The 26,217-nt window shown below is 53.4% G+C and overlaps 2 protein-coding genes across 2 annotated transcripts; both read right to left on the minus strand.

The window, feature by feature from the left end:
• Positions 1-1,833: 1,833 nt before the first annotated feature.
• On the minus strand, positions 1,834-8,845 carry LOC140109605 (uncharacterized). Its single transcript, XM_072132110.1, has one exon. It carries the CDS (start codon positions 8,810-8,812, stop codon positions 1,979-1,981), a length of 6,834 nt encoding a protein of 2,277 aa, XP_071988211.1. The 5' UTR covers positions 8,813-8,845; the 3' UTR covers positions 1,834-1,978.
• Positions 8,846-19,274: 10,429 nt separating this feature from the next.
• On the minus strand, positions 19,275-22,102 carry LOC140109606 (uncharacterized). Its single transcript, XM_072132111.1, has one exon. The coding sequence runs from the start codon at positions 21,887-21,889 to the stop codon at positions 20,003-20,005; it is 1,887 nt and encodes a 628-aa protein (XP_071988212.1). The 5' UTR covers positions 21,890-22,102; the 3' UTR covers positions 19,275-20,002.
• Positions 22,103-26,217: the final 4,115 nt, after the last annotated feature.

The raw sequence follows: 26,217 nt of genomic DNA on the forward strand, positions 1-26,217 counted from the left end.
ATGCCTTTGTGCATTGAATAGTTGGATTTCACCACAAGCCAAATATCCCTAACGTTTTGTGAGTATCTCAATGGAGCCCATTAACGGAAGCAAAACATTGAGGCAGATAGAGCCAGACCTCAATCACTTACACTACAGTCCTGGCCATAAGATATGAGAATGATACAAATGGTAATTGTTACAAAGTCTCCGGCATCAGGTGTTATAATGGTAATTTGCATATTCTCCAGAATGTTATACAGAGCGATCAGCTTATCAGCAATTCATTACAAAGTCAGTATTTGCCTAGAAAATGAACTTTTTCCCCCCCAAAAAAGTGTCAGTGATGTCTCCAGTAACACAGGTGCGGGGGCTGATGAGGACAGGGCTGGGGGCAATCTGTCAGGATTAAGTAACAATCACACCCCTGGACACTTTACAAGGAGGCTGGTGCTTGGCATCATTGTTTCTCTTCTGTTACCCATGGTTATCTCTAAAGAAACCCGTGCAGTCATCATTGCGCTGCACAAAACTGCCCGAACAGGGAAGAGTATCGCAGCGAGAAAGATGGCACCTCAGTCACCGATCTATCGCATCATCAAGGAATCCAAGGAGAGAGGCGCCATTGTTACCAAAAAGGCTCCAGGAGCCCAAGAAGGACCAGCAAGCGCCAGGACCGTCTCTTACAAGTGTCTCAGCTTGGGGATGGGGCTCCCACCATCGCAGAGCTCAGGAATGGCAGCAGCAGGTGTGAGGCATCTGCACGCGCTGTGACACTGCGGAGACTCCTGGAGCAAGGCCTGGTGTCCAGGAGGGCAGCACAGAAGCCGCTTCTCTCCAGGAACCATCAGGGACAGACGGATATTCTGCAGGAGGTGCAGGGAGTGGACGCTGAGGACTGGGGGGGGGGGGGGTCATTGTCTCTGATGAATCCCCTTTCCGATTGTTGGGAGGAGACAAGGTGAGCGATGCCCCCAGTCCTGTCTCCTGCACCTGTAAAGCCTCCTGCAGCCATTCATGTGTGTGTGTGTGTGTGGGGGGCTTCTCAGCCAAGGGAATCGCCCTAAAAACACCTCCATGAATAAAGAATGGAGCAGAATGTCCTCCAGGAGCCGCTTCTCCCAACCCTCCAGGAGCAGATGGTGATGAGCAGAGCCTCCTCCAGCATGATGGAGCACCGGCCATAAAGGGGAGAACTAAATGGCTCCGGGAACAGAACACAGAGATTCTGGGTCCATGGCTCCGGGAACAGAACACAGAGATTCTGGGTCCATGGCCCGGAAACTCCCCGGATCTTATCCCATTGAGAACTTGTGGTCAATAATCAGATGGAGGACAAACAAACCCAACACATTGTGACAGAATGCAGCAGTGATAGTGCATGAATGGACGGCGATCAGTCAGGATCTGGTGCAGGAGGTGAGTGAGAGCTGCCGGGGAGAAGTGCAGAGGTCCTGAAGAAGAAGGAGAGGTCCTGCAGATACTGACTCACTGCAGTAACTCCTCCCACCTGACAATAAAAGCTTCTGCTCCCCATAATATGATTGCACTTGTATCTCTGTATGTGATAAACATCTGACAAACCAGAGGGACACATCATGTGACAGGAGGAGATTTGTGTCATTCTCAGGACTTATGGCCAGGACTGTACATGAACAATTCACTAAGCCGCAGGCAACCCCACTCAGGGTCAGCACCGGTCTCTCATCACACAACTGCGGCTGGGACAAGTACTAGGTAACTGCTCAGTCCATGTGATGGGAGTCTCCCACCTCCCTCAGCACAGACGCTTCGAGGATCATGCGCACACGCAACGACCACATACAGCCGGACACAAGACTCGAGCGCCAGAGAAACCTTCATACAAGGGATTTTTATTAAAAGACAACATGGTATAATAACGGCTTCATCATCGGTAGATTAAGATAAGAACACTGATATATTGGGTGGAGGATCAGGAGGTTGGTCATGGGGGGGGGGGGGGTTGCTCAGATTCTGCTTACTCCTTACTGCTCTTCCCCCCAGTCTTGGCTTTCGCGGGCCCCTTCTTCTTCACAGTTCCCTTCTTCTTTCCGGCACTCATTACAGCCTGAAGCTTCCTCTTCTTGACAGTGGCAGCAGCGATGATCCTCCACTTCTTCAGACTTTCACTGGTGACCTTCTGCCGTTTGGGCTTCAGTGGGACTTTCTTGACAACTTTTTTTACTTTGCCAACATCTTTCGGCTTCTTGTCCTTCTCCTTGGACTCGGCCTCCAGGAGTCTTTCTGGTTTGCCATCGCTGGGCTCCCCTCCCTCAGCCTCCGGCTGCTGCTCATCTTCTCCCTTGGCTTTCTTTGGTTTCTTTTCCTGACTGCTCTTAGCTTTACCCTTTTCCTTATTTATCACCAGCTTCTTGGCTTTCAGTAACTTTTTTTGCTTCAGTTTTTGCACAGCTGTAGCAGCTTTCTTGTTCTCGTTTTTTCTCTTCTTCGGGGCACTCTCTTCACTACTGCTTCCATCCTTAATCTTCCTCTTCTTGGGAACCTTCTCTTTCCCCTGGAGGCCCTTACCTTTGCTCTTCTTGAGACATACCGGGACATGGTTCATAAGGGATTTCTGGAATAAAAATCTCTTTCCACAATGCCCACAACTGAAGACATCTTCCCCATGGAGGAGTTTGTGGCGCACAAGAATTTTCAAGCGTGTGAACCTCATGTGGCATATAGGACATGCAAACGGCTTTTCCTCGGTGTCCATTACGAGCTGCTCTCCGCTGCTGGATCCATCTTGGGGAGCATGCAATTTAATGTGCGACAAAAGTCTGCCTTTGGTGGAGTAGAGTTTGCCGCACTCTTTACAATGATACGGCTTCTCTTCCACCTCTGCCTGGAGAATGGAGCTCTGCTCACTGGTGCCGGGTAACGATTTATGCACCTTGCAGTGAAGAACGAGGCTCGCCTTGGTGGAGCACACTTTATTACAGTGCTTGCATGTGAAAGGATGCTCTCCAGTTCCAGCTTTAAGTTTTTTCACAAGACTCTGTGAGGATCGGTGCACCCTTCTGTGTAGGACAAAGCTGGCCTTGGTGGAGCAGACAAAATTACATTTTTTACAAACAAAAGATTTTGGCCCCATGTTGGTTTTTAGGATGTGCTCACTGCTAGACGATGACCTGTGCACCTTAGAGTGAAGTACAAAGCTGGCCTTTGTAGAACAAACTTTATTACAGTCCTGGCAAGTGTACGGGGGGTCCCCAATATCCGTTTTGAGATGACACATCACTGGGGACTTGTGCACTTTGCGATGGAGAACAAGACTGGCTTTAGTGGAACAAACTTTATGGCAGTCCTTACAGATGAAGGCTGGACTACCCACAGCTGATATCTGGCCCACTCCATGCACTTTACGATGAAGAACAAGGCTGGCCTTGGTTGAGCAAACCTTGTTACAGTCCTTGCAGGTAAAAGGATGCACATCTGGTTCAGTTTTGATGTTGAGGTGGTGCTCCGAGGTCAAGGCAGCCTCATCTGTTCTGGTTTCCTGGTTTTCCTCGTAGCTGCCGCTCTGCTTACTAGTGGCTGGAGACTTATGAACTTTACAATGAAGAACAAGGCTGGCCTTAGTGGAGCAGATCTTGTTACAGTCCTTGCACTGGAAAGGAGGCCCTCCAGACTCTTCCTTACTGCTTGTGTTTTGCTCAACACTTGATGAACTCTCAGTAACTTTGTGACTCCTGCGATGAACATAGAGCCTCGACTTACTGGGAAACACTTTGTCACAGTCTTTACAGGAAAACGGGCATTCCCCAGTGTGAAGGCGCTCATGTATGACCAGCCGCTCCTTCTGCTTAAAGCTTTTATTACATACTGAACACTGAAATGGTTTTAATAGCATGAACTGCAGGTTCCTGTGCGTGTACCGATGGATGATCAAGCTGCCCTTTTGCCGAAATCTGCATGGACAATCAGGGCAGGCATAGGGCCGGGCTCCTGTATGTACACGTCTATGGACACCAAGGTGATTGCGTCTTGTAAAGGTTTTATTGCACTCCAGGCAACGAAAAGGAGGTCCTTCAGCATGGGCACTAGTGTGAATACTCAGGTATTGTGCTGTGGAGAAGCTTTGGGGGCACTGTGCACAGGTGAAAGCTTCCTCCTTGACATGATCTTGCTGGTGACTAAGCAGAAGCTCAAAGTTCATGAACATTTCATTACATTCCAAACACTGGTTTTCTTCCTCTTCTTTAACTAATACTGAAGCAGTGGATGGATCATCAATATACGGGGGTAGTTGCTGTTCCTCCACTTTTATGATATTCTTCTCTTTGTATAAGCACTTCCTATTGGTCTTTGTTGTTCCATCCAATACCTTCTTCTTGGAAACTGGCAAACCTGAAGGACTGCCAAGGTCCTCAGCACCCGGACCGACACAAGTAGCTGAGCCATCATCAGCGGTCACTTCACTTGGACTCTTTATGGATTGCTCTTTCTTCTTTCTGGGTTTTCGGGTCAGGCCCTTTACAGCCAAAATCATGTTCATCCATTTTAGGTCTTTTTTGCTTTTGACAATGGAATGGACTTTTCTATTTCTCACAACTTTTGACTGTTTCATTTTGAGACGGAGAGAAGCCATGCTCTTATCCTTGAGGATCTTCTCACTTGGGAGGACCTCTTCTATGGCACCACTATCCTTGGTGAGCAGCCTACAGACACGACATTTCTTCGACCACCGACCCACTCGTTTCTTCTTCTGCAGCCGACAACCACAAGACTCACACTGTGTGGCTGAATGGCTCATCAGGTGGAGATTCATCGACCTATTGCACTTAAATATTTTGCCACACTGCGGACATAAACGAGGCTTCTCTCCATCTACTGGAATGATCTGGTCACTTGTCCCCAATCCAGTAAAAAGCTCATCCTCTTTACTGAAATCCTCATCATGACTCAGCTCCGTGTCACAGCTCAAGGACGACTCTCCAAGCAAGTCCCGGTTGTCCGGTGGAGGCCGTTTCTTGGTCTTTAATTGCGTCACTTTGTCCCTCACCAGTCGATCTCTGACAGGTTTTTGGCAGTTCTTGCAGATCTTTGGAGGTTTTGCTCCAGTTTTGTACAAATCATCACAAGTACAGTACAGCGCTTGTATGGCAGGATTCATCTTCTTGTGCTTCCTCATGAGTGCAGAGTGGAACGGCTTTGTTCCTCTTTTGATACTTCCTGGCTTAGGATTGTCTGGGTAATCCTCTGGTTCATCATCTGCTTCTTCCACGTAAAGAGATCCACTTTCAGAATCCAGGCTTTCATCCTCCCCCTCAGCCCCAGGAGCCATCTCCTCTTTTCTTTGCTCCTTGAATTTCTGGAAGCATTCGTGGCACCTCTTGGGAATGCGCTTCCCCTTGTTCTTGAGGGCCAATGGACATCCACAGCCAAGGCACTGCGGTAATGTGTGACATTTCATGTGACTGGCGAGCAGAGTTGGGAGTCGGAAGGACTTCTCACACTTTGGACATTTATAGGTCTTTTTGTAGAGGGCAGGGGAGCCTTCATTAATTGTGTGTGCGGATTTAACAGTCCTGTAAGATGCATTGTCGCGTACAGAGTCCACCTCCTGCTTGATCTGGAATCTGGAGGAGTCTGGAGAAACTTTTTTTCTGTCGGTTTCGAGCACAAATTCTGGACTGTGACAATTCCCTTCACCAGATCGTCGCTCTTCCCTCTTTGTCTTCAAGCGACACTTATAGCAGTCAGGAAACCAGACCAACTCCTTTCTTCCACGTCTTACACGACGGCCACACTTTACACATTGGCTCCCGACACCAACGTGTTTGTCATCCAGGTCCTCTGCATATTCGTTATCCTGGATATCAGGTGACAGCATATCAGATAACTCATAACTCTCATCATCCCCAGACACCGCAGATATATCGTCGTCTTTAGGAGTTTCATCCACATTTGGAGCATCAAGTAAGAGAGTCCCAGACTCTAAATCATCAGCGATGTCGTTTTCTGTAAGGTCGGCGTTGGACATCTGAATGTACTGCTTAGGTGGGACCTCGTGGGAGAGGCTTTTATCTGTGTCATTTTCTACCAGATCTTTCACATCATCGCTACTCAGTAAACACTTCTCAGAGAGAATTTTGAGGTCAGGAGACAGCTCTAAGGTCTCATCCAGAAGACACAACGCTGGAGGATCAGCTCTCAGATTCTCAAACACATCTTTCAGGTCAGCGTTCTCCAAAGATCTGCCGCTACTTATTTCACCGCTCGTTGTACTAGTTACTATGTCTTGCTCTGTAGGTTGCGCTTGTTGTGACAAATCACATTCTGAAGCTCCTACACCTGCTGCCGTCAAAGCACCAAACAAGACATCATCACCTTCTGTGAAATCCTTTAAAGATAAATCCTCATGACAAGGAGACATCAAGCCATCGGTAACACCCACTTCCTCAGGCTCGGGGAGGCCGGTTGGGTTGTCGCCTCCCGATGGAATCTTCTGGTCAAAGGGGATCTTTTCCACATCATCAACTTCGGTGACATAAACCGATGTCTGGAGGTTTTCATGAGAAGAGTCTTCAATGGTATAAGCAGCGAGCTCTGCCGGAGTCACCACTGGAGCATCACCTGGAACCTGACTTTCTTCAGTCTTAGAAGAGCCAATAAAACCCATATTAGAGAAGGAGACGTCAGAACCAATCAGCTTGTCGTCTCTTAAGTTCAGATCTAGCTCGAGGTCACTGCTGCTCAGAGGTTGCATATCAGGAAGACTTGAACTTACACCTGGGTCATGGTCTGGATTTAGTTGTGAGCCGTCATCATCGTCATTCTGGGAACGATCATGAAGAACTAGATCTGTTTTCTCTGGATGAATAGGTCCCTCTGAGCTCTCAGGTGGACTTTGTTCTTCTTGAGGGATTGGGTCACTGCCAGTGAGCGGTAATGTGTCAGGCACTACAACAGGCTGGTTGACTTCTGTCTCTAAAGAAATATGTACCGTCTCCAAGTCTTTCTCATCAGATCTCTCCTCGTTATCTAAAGGACTTCCCTGGTCGGGAATGTCCACGGACATCATGAGATTTTCTATATTCTGAGGGCTAGGTTGTGAAGCACAGACATCAGCAGGCTGCGGTGCATCATCTAAGACTCCTCGGCTTAGATCTTCTTTACTCAAGCTGGGATCACGTTCACTATTGGATGCAGCCTCAGTTCGGTCTTTGAGATTGATTTCTTCGATATCTCCTGAAGAGCTGCAATCTTTGTTGCCAGTAAATTGGTTGGTTCCAAGGGCAGCGTCTTCTGGCACATCCTCGTGAAGAGTTGATGTTGTCTGTAACTCAGTAGAGTCAACTTCCAGCAATGTCACAGCTGGACTCTCATCCTGACTAATGAGCGGGATTTCAGCTCCACAAGGCTCATTACCTTCATCAAACTCAGATGCCCAGACATCAATCTTTGGGGGAATTTCCTGGTCGCTTGGAAGGTCCTGAATGTCCTTCATACAAGAAGTAACCAAGTCATCATTGCTCTCATTAATGTCCAGCAAAAAGTCGGCTTCACTTATCAATGGGGTCACAGGCAACGATGGATCCAATGCATCGGTCAAGGTTGCGAGGGGGGATTGGGTGCTCTGCTTTTCCTCATTGTCTATAAGGGGCTCGGGAGTCACAGGTTTATCTAATGTGGGTCTATCCTCAGTGGAAACATTGCCACCATGTGACACATCAGAATCCAGCGAGGTTACAGGATCGCCAAGTTTAATCGCTGGATCCTCAGTCTGTGCAGTGACCACAGCAGGTTCTTTATCACATCCATCCGCATCTCCTACAAGGGGACCTTCTGTAACCGTCAGATTCTCACCAGTTATGGAGGAGATGCTGGGGATTTCAGTGGTGAGGACATTGCTAAGAAGCTCCTGTGTGTCAGACTGAGCAGGAGCCTGGGTGCTGGGCACGTTCTCAGAATCATCACTGGCATCAGGAAGGGTCTTAGGGGAGATGCTGGAGACAGACTCCATACACTGAGGAGGCACATCTTCAGCCACGCCCCCAGCAGTCTTTGGCTCGGAGGGTTCAGACACTTCTACTTGAGGTGAAGAACAAATCTCCAAATCTTGTGTGGTCTCCATGCTCAGAGGGGCAGGGCTGGAAGGGGGCGAAGCAGAAACTCTTAAGTCACCGATGGGGCTCATGCTCGCCTCCTCCTCATCGTCATCATCATCGTCGTCGTCATCAGGTTCTCCGATGGTGTAAGTGTTGAAGACCTCAGCCAGGATTTCCAAGGTGTTTCCATAAGGGTCGATGAGATGAATGGTGCGGTCAGAGAGCTTGGATATCCTTAGCTCAAACTGAGTCTTCTCCGAGTCGTCTGCTGTCTCAGCAGGAGATGTTCCTTGGGTGCGTCTTGTCACGCACTCTCTGGGGAGAAGGTCTTGATTGGTGCTCAGTTCCCTTTTGAATTCGACTCTAGAGTTAAGATGATAGGTGGACTTGCTGGGGGCTGGCGCCACATGAATGATATCGGCCACTTGCGATGACTTGCTGCTCCGAGTAGACATGACGCGCCCGGTGGATGACTTGGCAAGCGACGTGTTGGGGATCCCATCTTCATGGCTTCTCTCGTGCATCTGTAAGAAGAACTGGTGGTGGAATCCTCGGCCGCAGTGGGAGCAGGTGAATTGCCTTTTGGTCACATGACTCTGACGATGAGAGTTCAGCTCCAGCTTGTTGTTGAATGTTTCGCTGCACTCAATGCACATGTACTGCCCGCTGCTGGTGTGGGCAGCCGGGAGCTCATGGTCGTGTGCCGGCTCCGGGACAATCCTCTTGGAGGAGCGAGTGCTTCTCTCTGTACTTTGCATCCCGCTGATCCCAGGGAGGACCTGGAGACAAAGACGACATTAGGGTCCGGTCATGACTGATGCACACAAAGCAAACCCGTGTATACCCCGGGGGGGGGGAGGAGAGGGGTCCCGTGTATACCCCGGGGGGGGGAGGAGGAGAAGGTCCCGTGTATACCCCGGGGGGGGGAGGAGGAGAAGGTCCCGTGTATACCCCGGGGGGGGAGGAGGGGAGGGGGGGAGGTCCCGTGTATACCCCGGGTGGAGGAGGAGAGGGGGGGGTCCCGTGTATACCCCGGGTGGAGGAGGAGAGGGGGGGTCCCGTGTATACCCCGGGGGGGGGGGGAGGAGGAGAGGGAGGGGGGGGTCCCGTGTATACCCCGGGGGGAGGAGGAGAGGAGGGGGGGTCCCGTGTATACCCCGGGTGGAGGAGGAGGGGGGGTCCCGTGTATACCCCGGGTGGAGAGGAGGGGGTCCCGTGTATACCCCGGGTGGAGAGGGGTGGTCCCGTGTATACCCCGGGTGGAGAGGGGTGGTCCCGTGTATACCCCGGGGGGAGGAGGAGAGGAGGGGGTCCCGTGTATACCCCGGGGGGAGGAGGAGAGGGGTCCCGTGTATACCCCGGGGGGAGGAGGAGAGGGGTCCCGTGTATACCCCGGGGGGAGGAGGAGAGGAGGGGGTCCCGTGTATACCCCGGGGGGAGGAGGAGAGGAGGGGGTCCCGTGTATACCCCGGGGGGAGGAGGAGAGGAGGGGGTCCCGTGTATACCCCGGGGGGAGGAGGAGAGGGGTCCCGTGTATACCCCGGGGGGAGGAGGAGAGGGGTCCCGTGTATACCCCGGGGGGAGGAGGAGAGGGGTCCCGTGTATACCCCGGGGGGAGGAGGAGAGGGGTCCCGTGTATACCCCGGGGGGAGGAGGAGAGGGGTCCCGTGTATACCCCGGGGGGAGGAGGAGAGGGGTCCCGTGTATACCCCGGGGGGAGAGGGGTGGTCCCGTGTATACCCCGGGTGGAGAGGGGTGGTCCCGTGTATACCCCGGGTGGAGAGGGGTGGTCCCGTGTATACCCCGGGTGGAGGAGGAGAGGAGGGGGTCCCGTGTATACCCCGGGTGGAGGAGGAGAGGAGGGGGTCCCGTGTATACCCCGGGGGGAGGAGGAGAGGGGTCCCGTGTATACCCCGGGGGGAGGAGGAGAGGGGTCCCGTGTATACCCCGGGGGGAGGAGGAGAGGGGTCCCGTGTATACCCCGGGGGGAGGAGGAGAGGGGTCCCGTGTATACCCCGGGTGGAGAGGGGTGGTCCCGTGTATACCCCGGGTGGAGGAGGAGAGGAGGGGGTCCCGTGTATACCCCGGGGGGAGGAGGAGAGGAGGGGGTCCCGTGTATACCCCGGGGGGAGGAGGAGAGGAGGGGGTCCCGTGTATACCCCGGGTGGAGAGGAGGGGGTCCGGTGTATACCCCGGGTGGAGGAGGAGGGGGGGTCCCGTGTATACCCCGGGTGGAGGAGGAGGGGGGGTCCCGTGTATACCCCGGGTGGAGGAGGAGGGGGGGTCCCGTGTATACCCCGGGTGGAGGAGGAGGGGGGGTCCCGTGTATACCCCGGGTGGAGGAGGAGGGGGGGTCCCGTGTATACCCCGGGTGGAGGAGGAGGGGGGGGTCCCGTGTATACCCCGGGGGGAGGAGGAGAGGGGTCCCGTGTATACCCCGGGGGGAGGAGGAGAGGGGTCCCGTGTATACCCCGGGGGGAGGAGGAGAGGGGTCCCGGTGTATACCCCGGGGGGAGAGGAGGGGGTCCGGTGTATACCCCGGGTGGAGAGGGGTGGTCCCGTGTATACCCCGGGTGGAGAGGGGTGGTCCCGTGTATACCCCGGGTGGAGAGGGGTGGTCCCGTGTATACCCCGGGTGGAGAGGGGTGGTCCCGTGTATACCCCGGGTGGAGAGGGGTGGTCCCGTGTATACCCCGGGTGGAGAGGGGTGGTCCCGTGTATACCCCGGGTGGAGGAGGAGAGGAGGGGGTCCCGTGTATACCCCGGGGGGAGGAGGAGAGGAGGGGGTCCCGTGTATACCCCGGGGGGAGAGGAGGGGGTCCGGTGTATACCCCGGGTGGAGAGGGGTGGTCCCGTGTATACCCCGGGTGGAGGAGGAGGGGGGGTCCCGTGTATACCCCGGGTGGAGGAGGAGGGGGGGTCCCGTGTATACCCCGGGTGGAGGAGGAGGGGGGGTCCCGTGTATACCCCGGGTGGAGGAGGAGGGGGGGTCCCGTGTATACCCCGGGTGGAGGAGGAGGGGGGGTCCCGTGTATACCCCGGGTGGAGGAGGAGGGGGGGTCCCGTGTATACCCCGGGTGGAGGAGGAGGGGGGGTCCCGTGTATACCCCGGGTGGAGGAGGAGGGGGGGTCCCGTGTATACCCCGGGTGGAGGAGGAGGGGGGGTCCCGTGTATACCCCGGGTGGAGGAGGAGGGGGGGTCCCGTGTATACCCCGGGTGGAGGAGGAGGGGGGGTCCCGTGTATACCCCGGGTGGAGGAGGAGGGGGGGTCCCGTGTATACCCCGGGTGGAGGAGGAGGGGGGGTCCCGTGTATACCCCGGGTGGAGGAGGAGGGGGGGTCCCGTGTATACCCCGGGTGGAGGAGGAGGGGGGGTCCCGTGTATACCCCGGGTGGAGGAGGAGGGGGGGTCCCGTGTATACCCCGGGTGGAGGAGGAGGGGGGGTCCCGTGTATACCCCGGGTGGAGGAGGAGGGGGGGTCCCGTGTATACCCCGGGTGGAGGAGGAGGGGGGGTCCCGTGTATACCCCGGGTGGAGGAGGAGGGGGGGTCCCGTGTATACCCCGGGTGGAGAGGAGGGGGTCCCGTGTATACCCCGGTGGAGGAGGATGGGGGGTCCCGTGTATACCCCGGGTGGAGGAGGAGGGGTGGTCCCGTGTATACCCCGGGTGGAGGAGGAGGGGGGGTCCCGTGTATACCCCGGGTGGAGGAGGAGGGGGGGGTCCCGTGTATACCCCGGGGGGAGGAGGAGGGGGGGGAGGAGGATGGGGGGTCCCGTGTATACCCCGGGTGGAGGAGGAGGGGTGGTCCCGTGTATACCCCGGGTGGAGGAGGAGGGGGGGTCCCGTGTATACCCCGGGTGGAGGAGGAGGGGGGGTCCCGTGTATACCCCGGGTGGAGGAGGAGGGGGGGTCCCGTGTATACCCCGGGTGGAGGAGGAGGGGGGGTCCCGTGTATACCCCGGGTGGAGGAGGAGGGGGGGTCCCGTGTATACCCCGGGTGGAGGAGGAGGGGGGGTCCCGTGTATACCCCGGGTGGAGGCTGTGGATTCCGCGGTTTCTCACCTCCAGTCTCGGCTTCGGTTTCCTCTTTGCTGATGACCCGGAAGTTGTGATACAGACGCGGTTGCCGCGCACAGGACTGTGGGAATGACCTTTTACATGTGACGTACAAGCGACAGAGGCCGCAGTGTCAGGAGAGACGCCGCCATTATCCTGGAGACCAAACATCAGCGCGACACCTGTGTATAACAACATGACTCCTCCTCCTCCTGTGTATAACAACATGACTCCTCCTCCTGTGTATAATAACATGACTCCTCCTCCTCCTGTGTATAACAACATGACTCCTCCTCCTCTCGTGTATAATAACACGTGACTCCTCCTCCTGTGTATAATAACACGTGACTCCTCCTCCTCCTGTGTATAATAACACGTGACTCCTCCTCCTCCTGTGTATAATAACACGTGACTCCTCCTCCTCCTGTGTATAACATGACTCCTCCTCCTCCCGTGTATAATAACACGTGACTCCTCCTCCTCCCGTGTATAATAACACGTGACTCCTCCTCCTGTGTATAATAACACGTGACTCCTCCTCCTGTGTATAACAACATGTGACTCCTCCTCCTCCCGTGTATAATACCACGTGACTCCTCCTCCTGTGTATAATAACACGTGACTCCTCCTCCTCCCGTGTATAACACGTGACTCCTCCTACTCCCGTGTATAATAACAAGTGACTCCTCCTCCTGCTGTGTATAATAACACGTGACTCCTCCTCCTCCTGCTGTGTATAGTAACACGTGACTCCTCCTCCCTTGTATAGTAACACGTAACTCCTCCTCCTCCCGTGTATAATAACACGTGACTCCTCCTCCTGCTGTGTATAATAACACGTGACTCCTCCTCCTCCTCCTGTGTATAATAACACGTGACTCCTCCTCCTGTGTATAATAACAAGTGACTCCTCCTGTGTATAATAACACGTAACTCCTCCTCCTCCCGTGTATAATAACACGTGACTCCTCCTCCTCCTGTGTATAATAACACGTGACTCCTCCTCCTCCCGTGTATAACACGTGACTCCTCCTCCCGTGTATAATAACACGTGACTCCTCCTCCTCCTGTGTATAATAACACGTAACTCCTCCTCCCGTGTATAATAACACGTGACTCCTCCTCCTCCTGTGTATAATAACACGTGACTCCTCCTCCTCCTGTGTATAATAACACGTGACTCCTCCTCCTCCCGTGTATAATAACACGTGACTCCTCCTCCTCCCGTGTATAACACGTGACTCCTCCTCCCGTGTATAATAACACGTGACTCCTCCTCCTCCTGTGTATAATAACACGTAACTCCTCCTCCTCCCGTGTATAATAACACGTGACTCCTCCTCCTCCTGTGTATAATAACACGTGACTCCTCCTCCTCCTGTGTATAATAACACGTAACTCCTCCTCCTCCCGTGTATAATAACACGTGACTCCTCCTCCTCCCGTGTATAATAACACGTGACTCCTCCTCCTCCTGTGTATAATAACACGTGACTCCTCCTCCTGTGTATAATAACACGTGACTCCTCCTCCTGTGTATAACACGTGACTCCTCCTGTGTATAGTAATACGTGACTCCTCCTGTGTATAATAACACGTGACTCCTCCTCCTCCTGTGTATAATAACAAGTGACTCCTCCTCCTCCTGTGTATAATAACACGTGACTCCTCCTCCTGTGTATAATAACACGTGACTCCTCCTGTGTATAGTAACACGTGACTCCTCCTCCCTTGTATAGTAACACGTAACTCCTCCTCCTCCCGTGTATAATAACACGTGACTCCTCCTCCTCCTCCTGTGTATAATAACACGTGACTCCTCCTCCTGTGTATAATAACAAGTGACTCCTCCTGTGTATAGTAACACGTGACTCCTCCTCCCTTGTATAGTAACACGTAACTCCTCCTCCTCCCGTGTATAATAACACGTGACTCCTCCTCCTCCTGTGTATAATAACACGTGACTCCTCCTGTGTATAGTAACACGTGACTCCTCCTCCCTTGTATAGTAACAGGTAACTCCTCCTCCTCCCGTGTATAATAACACGTGACTCCTCCTCCTCCTGTGTATAATAACACGTGACTCCTCCTCCTCCCGTGTATAATAACACGTGACTCCTCCTCCTCCCGTGTATAACACGTGACTCCTCCTCCTCCCGTGTATAATAACACGTGACTCCTCCTCCCTTGTATAGTAACACGTGACTCCTCCTCCTCCTGTGTATAATAACACGTGACTCCTCCTCCTGTGTATAATAACACGTGACTCCTCCTGTGTATAGTAACACGTGACTCCTCCTCCCTTGTATAGTAACACGTAACTCCTCCTCCTCCCGTGTATAATAACACGTGACTCCTCCTCCTGCTGTGTATAATAACACGTGACTCCTCCTCCTCCTCCTGTGTATAATAACAAGTGACTCCTCCTGTGTATAGTAACACGTGACTCCTCCTCCCTTGTATAGTAACAGGTAACTCCTCCTCCTCCCGTGTATAATAACACGTGACTCCTCCTCCTCCTGTGTATAATAACACGTGACTCCTCCTCCTCCCGTGTATAACACGTGACTCCTCCTCCTCCCGTGTATAATAACACGTGACTCCTCCTCCCTTGTATAGTAACACGTGACTCCTCCTCCTCCTGTGTATAATAACACGTGACTCCTCCTCCTGTGTATAATAACACGTGACTCCTCCTGTGTATAGTAACACGTGACTCCTCCTGTGTATAGTAACACGTGACTCCTCCTCCCTTGTATAGTAACACGTAACTCCTCCTCCCTCCGTGTATAATAACACGTGACTCCTCCTCCTGCTGTGTATAATAACACGTGACTCCTCCTCCTCCTCCTGTGTATAATAACACATGACTCCTCCTCCTGAGACCACAGAGCACAGCAGTGTGAGGTCTGATTACACATCTCTCCAGGGACAGTACATAACACTGGCTGCACAGAGCACAGAGCACAGTAGTGTGAGGTTTGATTACACATCTCTCCAGGGACAATACATAACACTGGCTGCAGAGAGCACAGAGCACAGCAGTGTGAGGTCTGATTATACATCTCTCCAGGGACAATACATAACAGTGGCTGCAGAGAGCACAGAGCACAGCAGTGTGAGGTCTGATTACACATCTCTCCAGGGACAATACATAACAGTGGCTGCAGAGAGCACAGAGCACAGCAGTGTGAGGTCTGATTACACATCTCTCCAGGGACAGTACATAACACTGGCAGCAGAGAGCACAGAGCACAGCAGTGTGAGGTCTGATTACACATCTCTCCAGGGACAATACATAACACTGGCTGCAGAGAGCACAGAGCACAGCAGTGTGAGGTATGATTACACATCTCTCCAGGGACAATACATAAAACACTGGCTGCAGAGAGCACGGAGCACAGCAGTGTGAGGTCTGATAACACATCTCACCAGGGACAGTACATAACACTGGCTGCAGAGAGCACAGAGCACAGCAGTGTGAGGTCTGATAACACATCTCTCCAGGGACAATACATAACACTGGCTGCAGAGAGCACAGAGCACAGCAGTGTGAGGTCTGATTACACATCTCTCCAGGGACAGTACATAACACTGGCTGCACAGAGCACAGAGCACAGAAGTGTGAGGTTTGATTACACATCTCTCCAGGGACAATACATAACACTGGCTGCAGAGAGCACAGAGCACAGCAGTGTGAGGTCTGATTACACATCTCTCCAGGGACAGTACATAACACTGGCAGCAGAGAGCACAGAGCACAGCAGTGTGAGGTCTGATTACACATCTCTCCAGGGACAATACATAACACTGGCTGCAGAGAGCACAGAGCACAGCAGTGTGAGGTATGATTACACATCTCTCCAGGGACAATACATAACACTGGCTGCAGAGAGCACGGAGCACAGCAGTGTGAGGTCTGATAACACATCTCACCAGGGACAGTACATAACACTGGCTGCAGAGAGCACGGAGCACAGCAGTGTGAGGTCTGATTACACATCTCTCCAGGGACAATACATAACACTGGCTGCAGAGAGCACAGAGCACAGCAGTGTGAGGTCTGATTACACATCTCTCCAGGGACAATACATAACACTGGCTGCACAGAGCACAGCAGTGTGAGGTCTGATTACACATCTCTCCAGGGACAATACATAACACTGGCTGCAGAGAGCACAGAGCACAGCAGTGTGAGGTCTGATTACACATCTCTCCAGAGACAGTACATAACACTGGCTGCAGAGAGCACAGAGCACAGCAGTGTGAGGTCTGATTACACATCTCTCCAGGGACAATACATAACACTGGCTGCAGAGAGCACAGAGCATAGCAGTGTGAGGTCTGATTACACATCTCTCCAGGGACAATACATAACACTGGCTGCAGAGAGCACAGAGCACAGCAGTGTGAGGTATGATTACACATCTCTCCAGGGACAATACATAACACTGGCTGCAGAGAGCACAGAGCACAGCAGTGTGAGGTCTGATTACACATCTCTCCAGGGACAATACATAACACTGGCTGCAGAGAGCACAGAGCACAGCAGTGTGAGGTCTGATTACACATCTCTCCTGGGACAATACATAACACTGGCTGCAGAGAGCACAGAGCACAGCAGTGTGAGGTCTGATTACACATCTCTCCAGGGATAATACATAACACTGGCTGCAGAGAGCACAGAGCACAGCAGTGTGAGGTCTGATTACACATCTCTCCAGGGATAATACATAACACTGGCTGCAGAGAGCACAGAGCACAGCAGTGTGAGGTCTGATTACACATCTCTCCAGGGACAATACATAACACTGGCTACAGAGAGCACAGAGCACAGCAGTGTGAGGTCTGATTACACATCTCTCCAGGGACAGTACATAACACTGGCTGCAGAGAGCACGGAGCACAGCAGTGTGAGGTCTGATAACACATCTCACCAGGGACAGTACATAACACTGGCTGCAGAGAGCACGGAGCACAGCAGTGTGAGGTCTGATTACACATCTCTCCAGGGACAATACATAACACTGGCTGCAGAGAGCACAGAGCACAGCAGTGTGAGGTCTGATTACACATCTCTCCAGGGACAATACATAACACTGGCTGCAGAGAGCACAGAGCACAGCAGTGTGAGGTCTGATTACACATCCCTCCAGGGACAATACGTAACACTGGCTGCAGAGAGCACAGAGCACAGCAGTGTGAGGTATGATCACACATCTCTCCAGGGACAATACATAACACTGGCTGCAGAGAGCACAGAGCGCAGCAGTGTGAGGTCTGATTACACATCTCTCCAGGGACAGTACATAACACTGGCTGCAGAGAGCACAGAGCACAGCAGTGTGAGGTCTGATTACACATCTCTCCAGGGACAGTACATAACACTGGCTGCAGAGAGCACGGAGCACAGCAGTGTGAGGTCTGATAACACATCTCTCCAGGGACAATACATAACACTGGCTGCAGAGAGCACAGAGCACAGCAGTGTGAGGTCTGATTACACATCTCTCCAGGGACAATACATAACACTGGCTGCAGAGAGCACAGAGCACAGCAGTGTGAGGTCTGATTATACATCTCTCCAGGGACAGTACATAACACTGGCTGCAGAGAGCACAGAGCACAGCAGTGTGAGGTCTGATTATACATCTCTCCAGGGACAATACATAACACTGGCTGCAGAGAGCACAGAGCACAGCAGTGTGAGGTCTGATTACACATCTCTCCAGGGACAGTACATAACACTGGCTGCAGAGAGCACAGAGCACAGCAGTGTGAGGTCTGATTACACATCTCTCCAGGGACAATACATAACACTGGCTGCAGAGAGCACTGAGCACAGCAGTGTGAGGTCTGATTACACATCTCTCCAGGGACAATACATAACATTGGCTGCAGAGAGCACAGAGCACAGCAGTGTGAGGTCTGATTACACATCTCTCCGGGGACAGTACATAACACTGGCTGCAGAGAGCACAGAGCACAGCAGTGTGAGGTCTGATTACACATCTCTCCAGGGACAATACATAACACTGGCTGCAGAGAGCACAGAGCACAGCAGTGTGAGGTCTGATTACACATCTCTCCAGGGACAATACATAACACTGGCTGCAGAGAGCACAGAGCACAGCAGTGTGAGGTCTGATTACACATCTCTCCAGGGATAATACATAACACTGGCTGCAGAGAGCACAGAGCACAGCAGTGTGAGGTATGATTACACATCTCTCCAGGGACAATACATACCACTGGCTGCAGAGAGCACAGAGCACAGCAGTGTGAGGTCTGATTACACATCTCTCCAGGGACAATACATAACACTGGCTGCAGAGAGCACAGAGCACAGCAGTGTGAGGTCTGATTACACATCTCTCCAGGGACAATACATAACACTGGCTGCAGAGAGCACAGAGCACAGCAGTGTGAGGTCTGATTACACATCTCTCCAGGGACAGTACATAACACTGGCTGCAGAGAGCACAGAGCACAGCAGTGTGAGGTCTGATTATACATCTCTCCAGGGACAATACATAACACTGGCTGCAGAGAGCACAGAGCACAGCAGTGTGAGGTCTGATTACACATCTCTCCAGGGACAATACATAACACTGGCTGCAGAGAGCACAGAGCACAGCAGTGTGAGGTCTGATTACACATCTCTCCAGGGACAATACATAACACTGGCTGCAGAGAGCACAGGGCACAGCAGTGTGAGGTCTGATTACACATCTCTCCAGGGACAATACATAACACTGGCTGCAGAGAGCACAGAGCACAGCAGTGTGAGGTCTGATTACACATCTCTCCAGGGACAATACATAACACTGGCTGCAGAGAGCACAGAGCACAGCAGTGTGAGGTCTGATTACACATCTCTCCAGGGACAATACATAACATTGGCTGCAGTCTGCAGGGTCACACATAATGACAGATCCCTTTAAGCTGCATTATGTGACCAATGCATGTACCCAGCAGTGAGTGCTGGAGGTGCAGGGGCAGGGGCAGGTGCAGGGGCAGGGGCAGGGGCAGGTGCAGGGGCAGGGGCAGGTGCAGGGGCAGGTACAGGTGCAGGGGCAGGTGCAGGGGCAGGTGCAGGGGCAGGGGCAGGGGCAGGGGTACAGGTAAGTGCACAACTTTCCTTTTTATAAAAAACCTCTTTAATTATACACAACATAGAAAAGAACCTTAACAAGTCCCCAACACAGAGCAGCTCCCCCCTCAGCAGCTGGTGCTCCACACATCCCCCTCCGGCAGAGCTGCAGAGCGTCTCCATCCTGCAGAGCGTCCCTCTCCTCCAGAGCTGCACAGTGTCTCCCTCCTGCAGAGCATCCCTCTCCTCCAGAGCTGCACAGCTTCTCCCTCCTGCAGAGCGTCCCTCTCCTCCAGAGCTGCACAGCGTCTCCCTCCTGCAGAGCATCCCTCTCCTCCAGAGCTGCACAGTGTCTCCCTCCTGCAGAGCATCCCTCTCCTCCAGAGCTGCACAGTGTCTCCCTCCTGCAGAGCATCCCTCTCCTCCAGAGCTGCACAGCTTCTCCCTCCTGCAGAGCGTCCCTCTCCTTCAGAGCTGCACAGTGTCTCCCTCCTGCAGAGCATCCCTCTCCTCCAGAGCTGCAGAATGTCTCCCTCCTGCAGAGCGTCCCTCTCCTCCAGAGCTGCACAGTGTCTCCCTCCTGCAGAGCGTCTCCCTCCTCCAGAGCTGCACAGTGTCTCCCTCCTGCAGAGCGTCTCCCTCCTTCAGAGCGTCTCCCTCCTTCAGAGCTGCAGAGCATCTCCCTCCTTCAAAGCATCTCCCTCCTGCAGAGCGTCTCCCTCCTGCAGAGCGTCTCCCTCCTGCAGAGCGTCTCCCTCCTGCAGAGCTGCAGAGCGTCCTGGCCACGGCTTAGGTGGTCACTGGAGGTGGACCCGTTGATGGCTCAATAAGATGCCTCTGCGGTTGAACCTCTTGCCGCAGTGGGTGCAGGGGTAGGGCCGCTCTCCTGTGTGGATGCGCTGATGGGTGGTCAGGTTGTGTTTGAGGCTGAAGCTTCGGCCGCACTCCTGGCAGGAGTAGGGTCTCTCCCCGGTGTGGAGCCGCACGTGCTTGGTGAGGTGCTGCTTCTGGATGAATTTCTTGCCGCACACAGGGCAGGGGTACGGCCGCTCTCCTGAGTGGATACGCAGGTGGCTGATCAGGGTGTGTTTCTGGTTAAATGATTTGCCACACACAGAGCACGGGAAGGGTCTCGCAGGGTCACTGCTGGCGGGCCTCAGGCATCTCTGGTGGCTTCTCTCATGTAAGCTCAGCGTCTCTTGGTAGCTGAAGCGTTTCCTGCAGCGGGTGCAGGAGAAAGTCTTGTGCGCAGGGGCCACCCTGGGCTGGGTGGAGGGGAGATGTCTGAGGTCCTTGCTGGATGGACTACATGAGGACTGTAAGTCCCTGCTGTGCATCATCTGGTGCTTCATCAACAGGATCTTCTGAAAAAATGTCTTCCCGCACTGGTCACAAGCGTGGATCTTCTCCCCAATGTGGAGAGGCTCATGTTGCTCCAGATCCTCTCTTTGGCCAAATATCTGGCCACACCAGTGGCAGGAGAAGTGGGGAGCCCCCGCCTCGGACTTGTCTTGGCTCTGCAGGTCCATCACGATTTCCAGTGGTGGCTCCTGGTTATCACCCTTGTCCTGTGAGACTAGAGGGGTGACCTTGTCTGTGGGGACGGATCCCGACCAGATGCCGCTCTGGGTGAAGGCTGCCCCACAGTCTGTGCATTGGTCGGGTATCTCACCGATGTCACTAAAGTCCTTGTCACACTGGTCACAGGTGAAGGGCACCGTCAGCACCATCTGCTGCTCAGGCACATCCATGGGTGTCAATGTCTCATGGTCCTCAGGGGGTGGTACCTCCTCATCCTTGGATCTGCAGTGGATCCTCTGATGCGCCTGGTAGGTGCTTCTCCGGGTGAATCTCTTGCCGCAGGCGGAGCAGCTGTAGGGCTTCTCTCCGGTGTGGGTCTTCATGTGTGTGCCGAGGTTGTGCTTCATGCTGAAGCTTCGGCCACACTGGCTGCAGCTGTAGGGCCTCTCCCCGGTGTGGGTGCGGAGGTGCTTGGTCAGGTGCTGTTTTTGGATGAAGCTGCGGCCACACTCGGGGCAGGTGTGTGGCCTCTGACCGGTGTGAATCCTGTAGTGGTTAATGAATGTCTGCTTGTTGTAGAATCTCTTCCCACACTGAGGACATACGAATGGCCGAGGGTTGGTTGGCCGTGCCGAGCTGGAGACCTTGGGGGAGGTGTTCTTCACAGTCACAGCCGGCTCTTTGACATGTCGTAGGGGCAGCTGGGGGGCTGCACTGGAGGGGCTGGCCGGCTCCTTCTTCCTGTTCAGGTGGCATCTCTGGTGAGCGCGCAGGTTCTCCCGGCGGCTGAAGCTTTTGCCACATTCGGCGCAGGGGAAGGGTTTCTCTCCGGTGTGGATCCTCTCATGGGTGGTCAGGTTATGCTTCAGGCTGAAGCTGCGCCCGCACTCCGGGCAGACGTACGGCCGCTCTCCAGTGTGCAGCCTCTGGTGCTTGGTCAGGTGCTGTTTTTGGATGAAGCTCTTCCCGCACTGGTCACAGCTGTAGGGTCGTTCCCCTGTGTGGATTCGCTGGTGTTTGATTAGATTGTGGCGCTGCCCAAAAGCCTTTCCACACACGAGACAGAAGAAGGGAACGTCAGCAGGAGCAGCGCTCTCTACATCCTCGTCCTCCCAGAGAACCTCTTCCTTACACTTTACCTCAAACTCCACCTTCACCTCCATTTCACTAAGACTCCTGGAAAACCTCTGGAAAACTGCTGGAGGACTGCTGGAAAACTGCTGGAGGACTCCTAGAAAACTGCTGGAGGACTCCTGGAAAACTGCTGGAGGACTCCTAGAAAACTGCTGGAGGACTCCTGGAAAACTGCTGGAGGACTCCTAGAAAACTGCTGGAGGATTCCTGGAAAACTGGTGGAGGACTCCTAGAAAACTGGTGGAGGACTCCTGGAAAACTGCTGGAGGACTCCTAGAAAACTGGTGGAGGACTCCTGGAAAACTGGTGGAGGACTCCTAGAAAACTGGTGGAGGATTCCTGGAAAACTGGTGGAGGATTCCTGGAAAACTGGTGGAGGACTCCTAGAAAACTGGTGGAGGACTCCTAGAAAACTGGTGGAGGACTCCTAGAAAACTGGTGGAGGACTCCTAGAAAACTGGTGGAGGACTCCTAGAAAACTGGTGGAGGATTCCTGGAAAACTGGTGGAGGATTCCTGGAAAACTGGTGGAGGATTCCTGGAAAACTGGTGGAGGATTCCTGGAAAACTGGTGGAGGACTGCTGGAAAACTGCTGGAGGACTCCTAGAAAACTGCTGGAGGACTCCTGGAAAACTGCTGGAGGACTCCTAGAAAACTGCTGGAGGACTCCTGGAAAACTGCTGGAGGACTCCTAGAAAACTGCTGGAGGATTCCTGGAAAACTGGTGGAGGACTCCTAGAAAACTGGTGGAGGACTCCTGGAAAACTGCTGGAGGACTCCTAGAAAACTGGTGGAGGACTCCTGGAAAACTGGTGGAGGACTCCTAGAAAACTGGTGGAGGATTCCTGGAAAACTGGTGGAGGATTCCTGGAAAACTGGTGGAGGACTCCTAGAAAACTGGTGGAGGACTCCTAGAAAACTGGTGGAGGACTCCTAGAAAACTGGTGGAGGACTCCTAGAAAACTGGTGGAGGACTCCTGGAAAACTGGTGGAGGACTCCTGGAAAACTGGTGGAGGATTCCTGGAAAACTGGTGGAGGATTCCTGGAAAACTGGTGGAGGATTCCTGGAAAACTGGTGGAGGACTCCTAGAAAACTGGTGGAGGACTCCTAGAAAACTGGTGGAGGATTCCTGGAAAACTGGTGGAGGACTCCTGGAAAACTGGTGGAGGACTCCTGGAAAACTGGTGGAGGACTCCTAGAAAACTGGTGGAGGACTCCTAGAAAACTGGTGGAGGACTCCTGGAAAACTGGTGGAGGACTCCTGGAAAACTGGTGGAGGATTCCTGGAAAACTGGTGGAGGACTCCTAGAAAACTGGTGGAGGACTCCTAGAAAACTGGTGGAGGACTCCTAGAAAACTGGTGGAGGATTCCTGGAAAACTGGTGGAGGATTCCTGGAAAACTGGTGGAGGATTCCTGGAAAACTGGTGGAGGATTCCTGGAAAACTGGTGGAGGATTCCTGGAAAACTGGTGGAGGACTCCTGGAAAACTGGTGGAGGATTCCTGGAAAACTGGTGGAGGACTCCTAGAAAACTGGTGGAGGACTCCTAGAAAACTGGTGGAGGACTCCAGGAAAACTGGTGGAGGACTCCAGGAAAACTGGTGGAGGACTCCTGGAAAACTGGTGGAGGATTCCTGGAAAACTGGTGGAGGATTCCTGGAAAACTGCTGGAGGATTCCTGGAAAACTGCTGGAGGATTCCTGGAAAACTGGTGGAGGATTCCTGGAAAACTGGTGGAGGATTCCTGGAAAACTGGTGGAGGATTCCTGGAAAACTGGTGGAGGACTCCTGGAAAACTGGTGGAGGATTCCTGGAAAACTGGTGGAGGATTCCTGGAAAACTGGTGGAGGATTCCTGGAAAACTGGTGGAGGATTCCTGGAAAACTGGTGGAGGATTCCTGGAAAACTGGTGGAGGACTCCTGGAAAACTGGTGGAGGATTCCTGGAAAACTGGTGGAGGACTCCTAGAAAACTGGTGGAGGACTCCTAGAAAACTGGTGGAGGACTCCTGGAAAACTGGTGGAGGATTCCTGGAAAACTGGTGGAGGATTCCTGGAAAACTGGTGGAGGACTCCTAGAAAACTGGTGGAGGACTCCTAGAAAACTGGTGGAGGACTCCTGGAAAACTGGTGGAGGACTCCTGGAAAACTGGTGGAGGATTCCTGGAAAACTGGTGGAGGATTCCTGGAAAACTGGTGGAGGATTCCTGGAAAACTGGTGGAGGATTCCTGGAAAACTGGTGGAGGATTCCTGGAAAACTGGTGGAGGATTCCTGGAAAACTGGTGGAGGATTCCTGGAAAACTGGTGGAGGACTCCTGGAAAACTGGTGGAGGATTCCTGGAAAACTGGTGGAGGACTCCTAGAAAACTGGTGGAGGATTCCTGGAAAACTGGTGGAGGACTGCTGGAAAACTGGTGGAGGACTGCTCATATCCACTCAAGACTGAGGCATCTCCATCGATAATCTGAGAATCTGGAGAAGAAAAAGCCAAAGTTAAAATCAGTGACAAGAGGAGAGTGATAGGAGGACAAGGACAGAAAGAGTAACAGGAAGAGAGTGACGGAAGAGAGAGAGAAAGACGGGAAGAGAGAGAGACGGGAAGAGAGAGAGACGGGAAGAGGGAGAGACGGGAAGAGAGAGAGACGGGAAGAGAGAAAGAGAGAGGGGGAGAAAGAAAGAGAGAGGGGGAGAGAGAAAGAGAGAGGGGGAGAGAGAAAGAGAGAGGGGGAGAGAGAAAGAGAGAGGGGGAGAGAGAAAGAGAGAGGGGGAGAGAGAGAGAGAGGGAGAGAGACGGGAAGAGGGAGAGAGAGACGGGAAGAGAGATAGAGAAAGACGGGAAGAGAGAGAGAGACGGGAAGAGAGAGAGACGGGAAGAGAGAGAGGCGGGAAGAGAGAGAGACGGGAAGAGAGAGAGGCGGGAAGAGAGAGAGGGGAAGGGAGAAAGAGAGGGGAAGAGAGAGAGAGAGAGGGGAAGAGAGAAAGAGAGAGAGGAGGGGACAGAGAGAGAGAGAGAGAGAGAGGAGGGGACAGAGAGGGGGAGAGAGAAAGAGAGAGGGGGAGAGAGAAAGAGAGAGGGGGAGAGAGAAAGAGAGAGGGGGAGAGAGAAAGAGAGAGGGGGAGAGAGAAAGAGAGAGGGGGAGAGAGAGAAAGAGAGAGGGGGAGAGAGAGAGAGAGAGAGGGAGAGAGAGAGAGAGAGGGAGAGAGAGACGGGAAGAGAGATAGAGAAAGACGGGAAGAGAGATAGAGAAAGACGGGAAGAGAGATAGAGAAAGACGGGAAGAGAGAGAGAGACGGGAAGAGAGAGAGAGACGGGAAGAGAGAGAGGCGGGAAGAGAGAGAGACGGGAAGAGAGAGAGACGGGAAGAGAGAGAGGCGGGAAGAGAGAGAGGGGAAGGGAGAAAGAGAGGGGAAGAGAGAGAGAGAGAGGGGACAGAGAGAAAGAGAGAGAGGAGGGGACAGAGAGAGAGAGAGAGGAGGGGACAGAGAGAGAGAGAGAGGAGGGGACAGAGAGAGAGAGAGAGAGAGAGGAGGGGACAGAGAGAGAGAGAGGAGGGGACAGAGAGAGAGAGAGAGAGAGAGAGAGGGGGAGAGAGAGAAAGAGAGAGGGGGAGAGAGAGATGGGAAGAGGGAGAGAGAGAGACGGGAAGAGGGAGAGAGAGAGACGGGAAGAGGGAGAGAGAGAGACGGGAAGAGAGAGAGAGAGAGACGGGAAGAGAGAGAGAGAGAGACGGGAAGAGAGAGAGAGAGAGACGGGAAGAGGGAGAGAGAGAGAGACGGGAAGAGGGAGAGAGAGAGAGAGACGGGAAGAGGGAGAGAGAGAGACGGGAAGAGGGAGAGAGAGAGACGGGTAGAGGGAGAGAGAGAGACGGGAAGAGGGAGAGAGAGAGACGGGAAGAGGGAGAGAGAGAGACGGGAAGAGGGAGAGAGAGAGAGAGAGAGACGGGAAGAGAGAGAGGGGAAGAGGGAGAGAGAGAGAGGAAGAGGGAGAGACGGGAAGAGGGAGAGAGAGAGACGGGAAGAGGGAGAGAGAGAGACGGGAAGAGAGAGAGAGACGGGAAGAGGGAGAGAGAGAGACGGGAAGAGGGAGAGAGAGAGAGAGACGGGAAGAGAGACGGGAAGAGGGAGAGAGAGACGGGAAGAGGGAGAGAGAGAGACGGGAAGAGGGAGAGAGAGAGACGGGAAGAGGGAGAGAGAGAGACGGGAAGAGGGAGAGAGAGAGAGAGAGAGACGGGAAGAGAGACGGGAAGAGGGAGAGAGAGACGGGAAGAGGGAGAGAGAGACGGGAAGAGGGAGAGAGAGACGGGAAGAGGGAGAGAGAGACGGGAAGAGAGATAGAGAGAGAGACGGGAAGAG

Source organism: Engystomops pustulosus, unplaced genomic scaffold (assembly GCF_040894005.1).
Source record: "Engystomops pustulosus unplaced genomic scaffold, aEngPut4.maternal MAT_SCAFFOLD_231, whole genome shotgun sequence".
In the NCBI taxonomy this organism is placed as follows: Eukaryota; Metazoa; Chordata; class Amphibia; order Anura; family Leptodactylidae; genus Engystomops; species Engystomops pustulosus.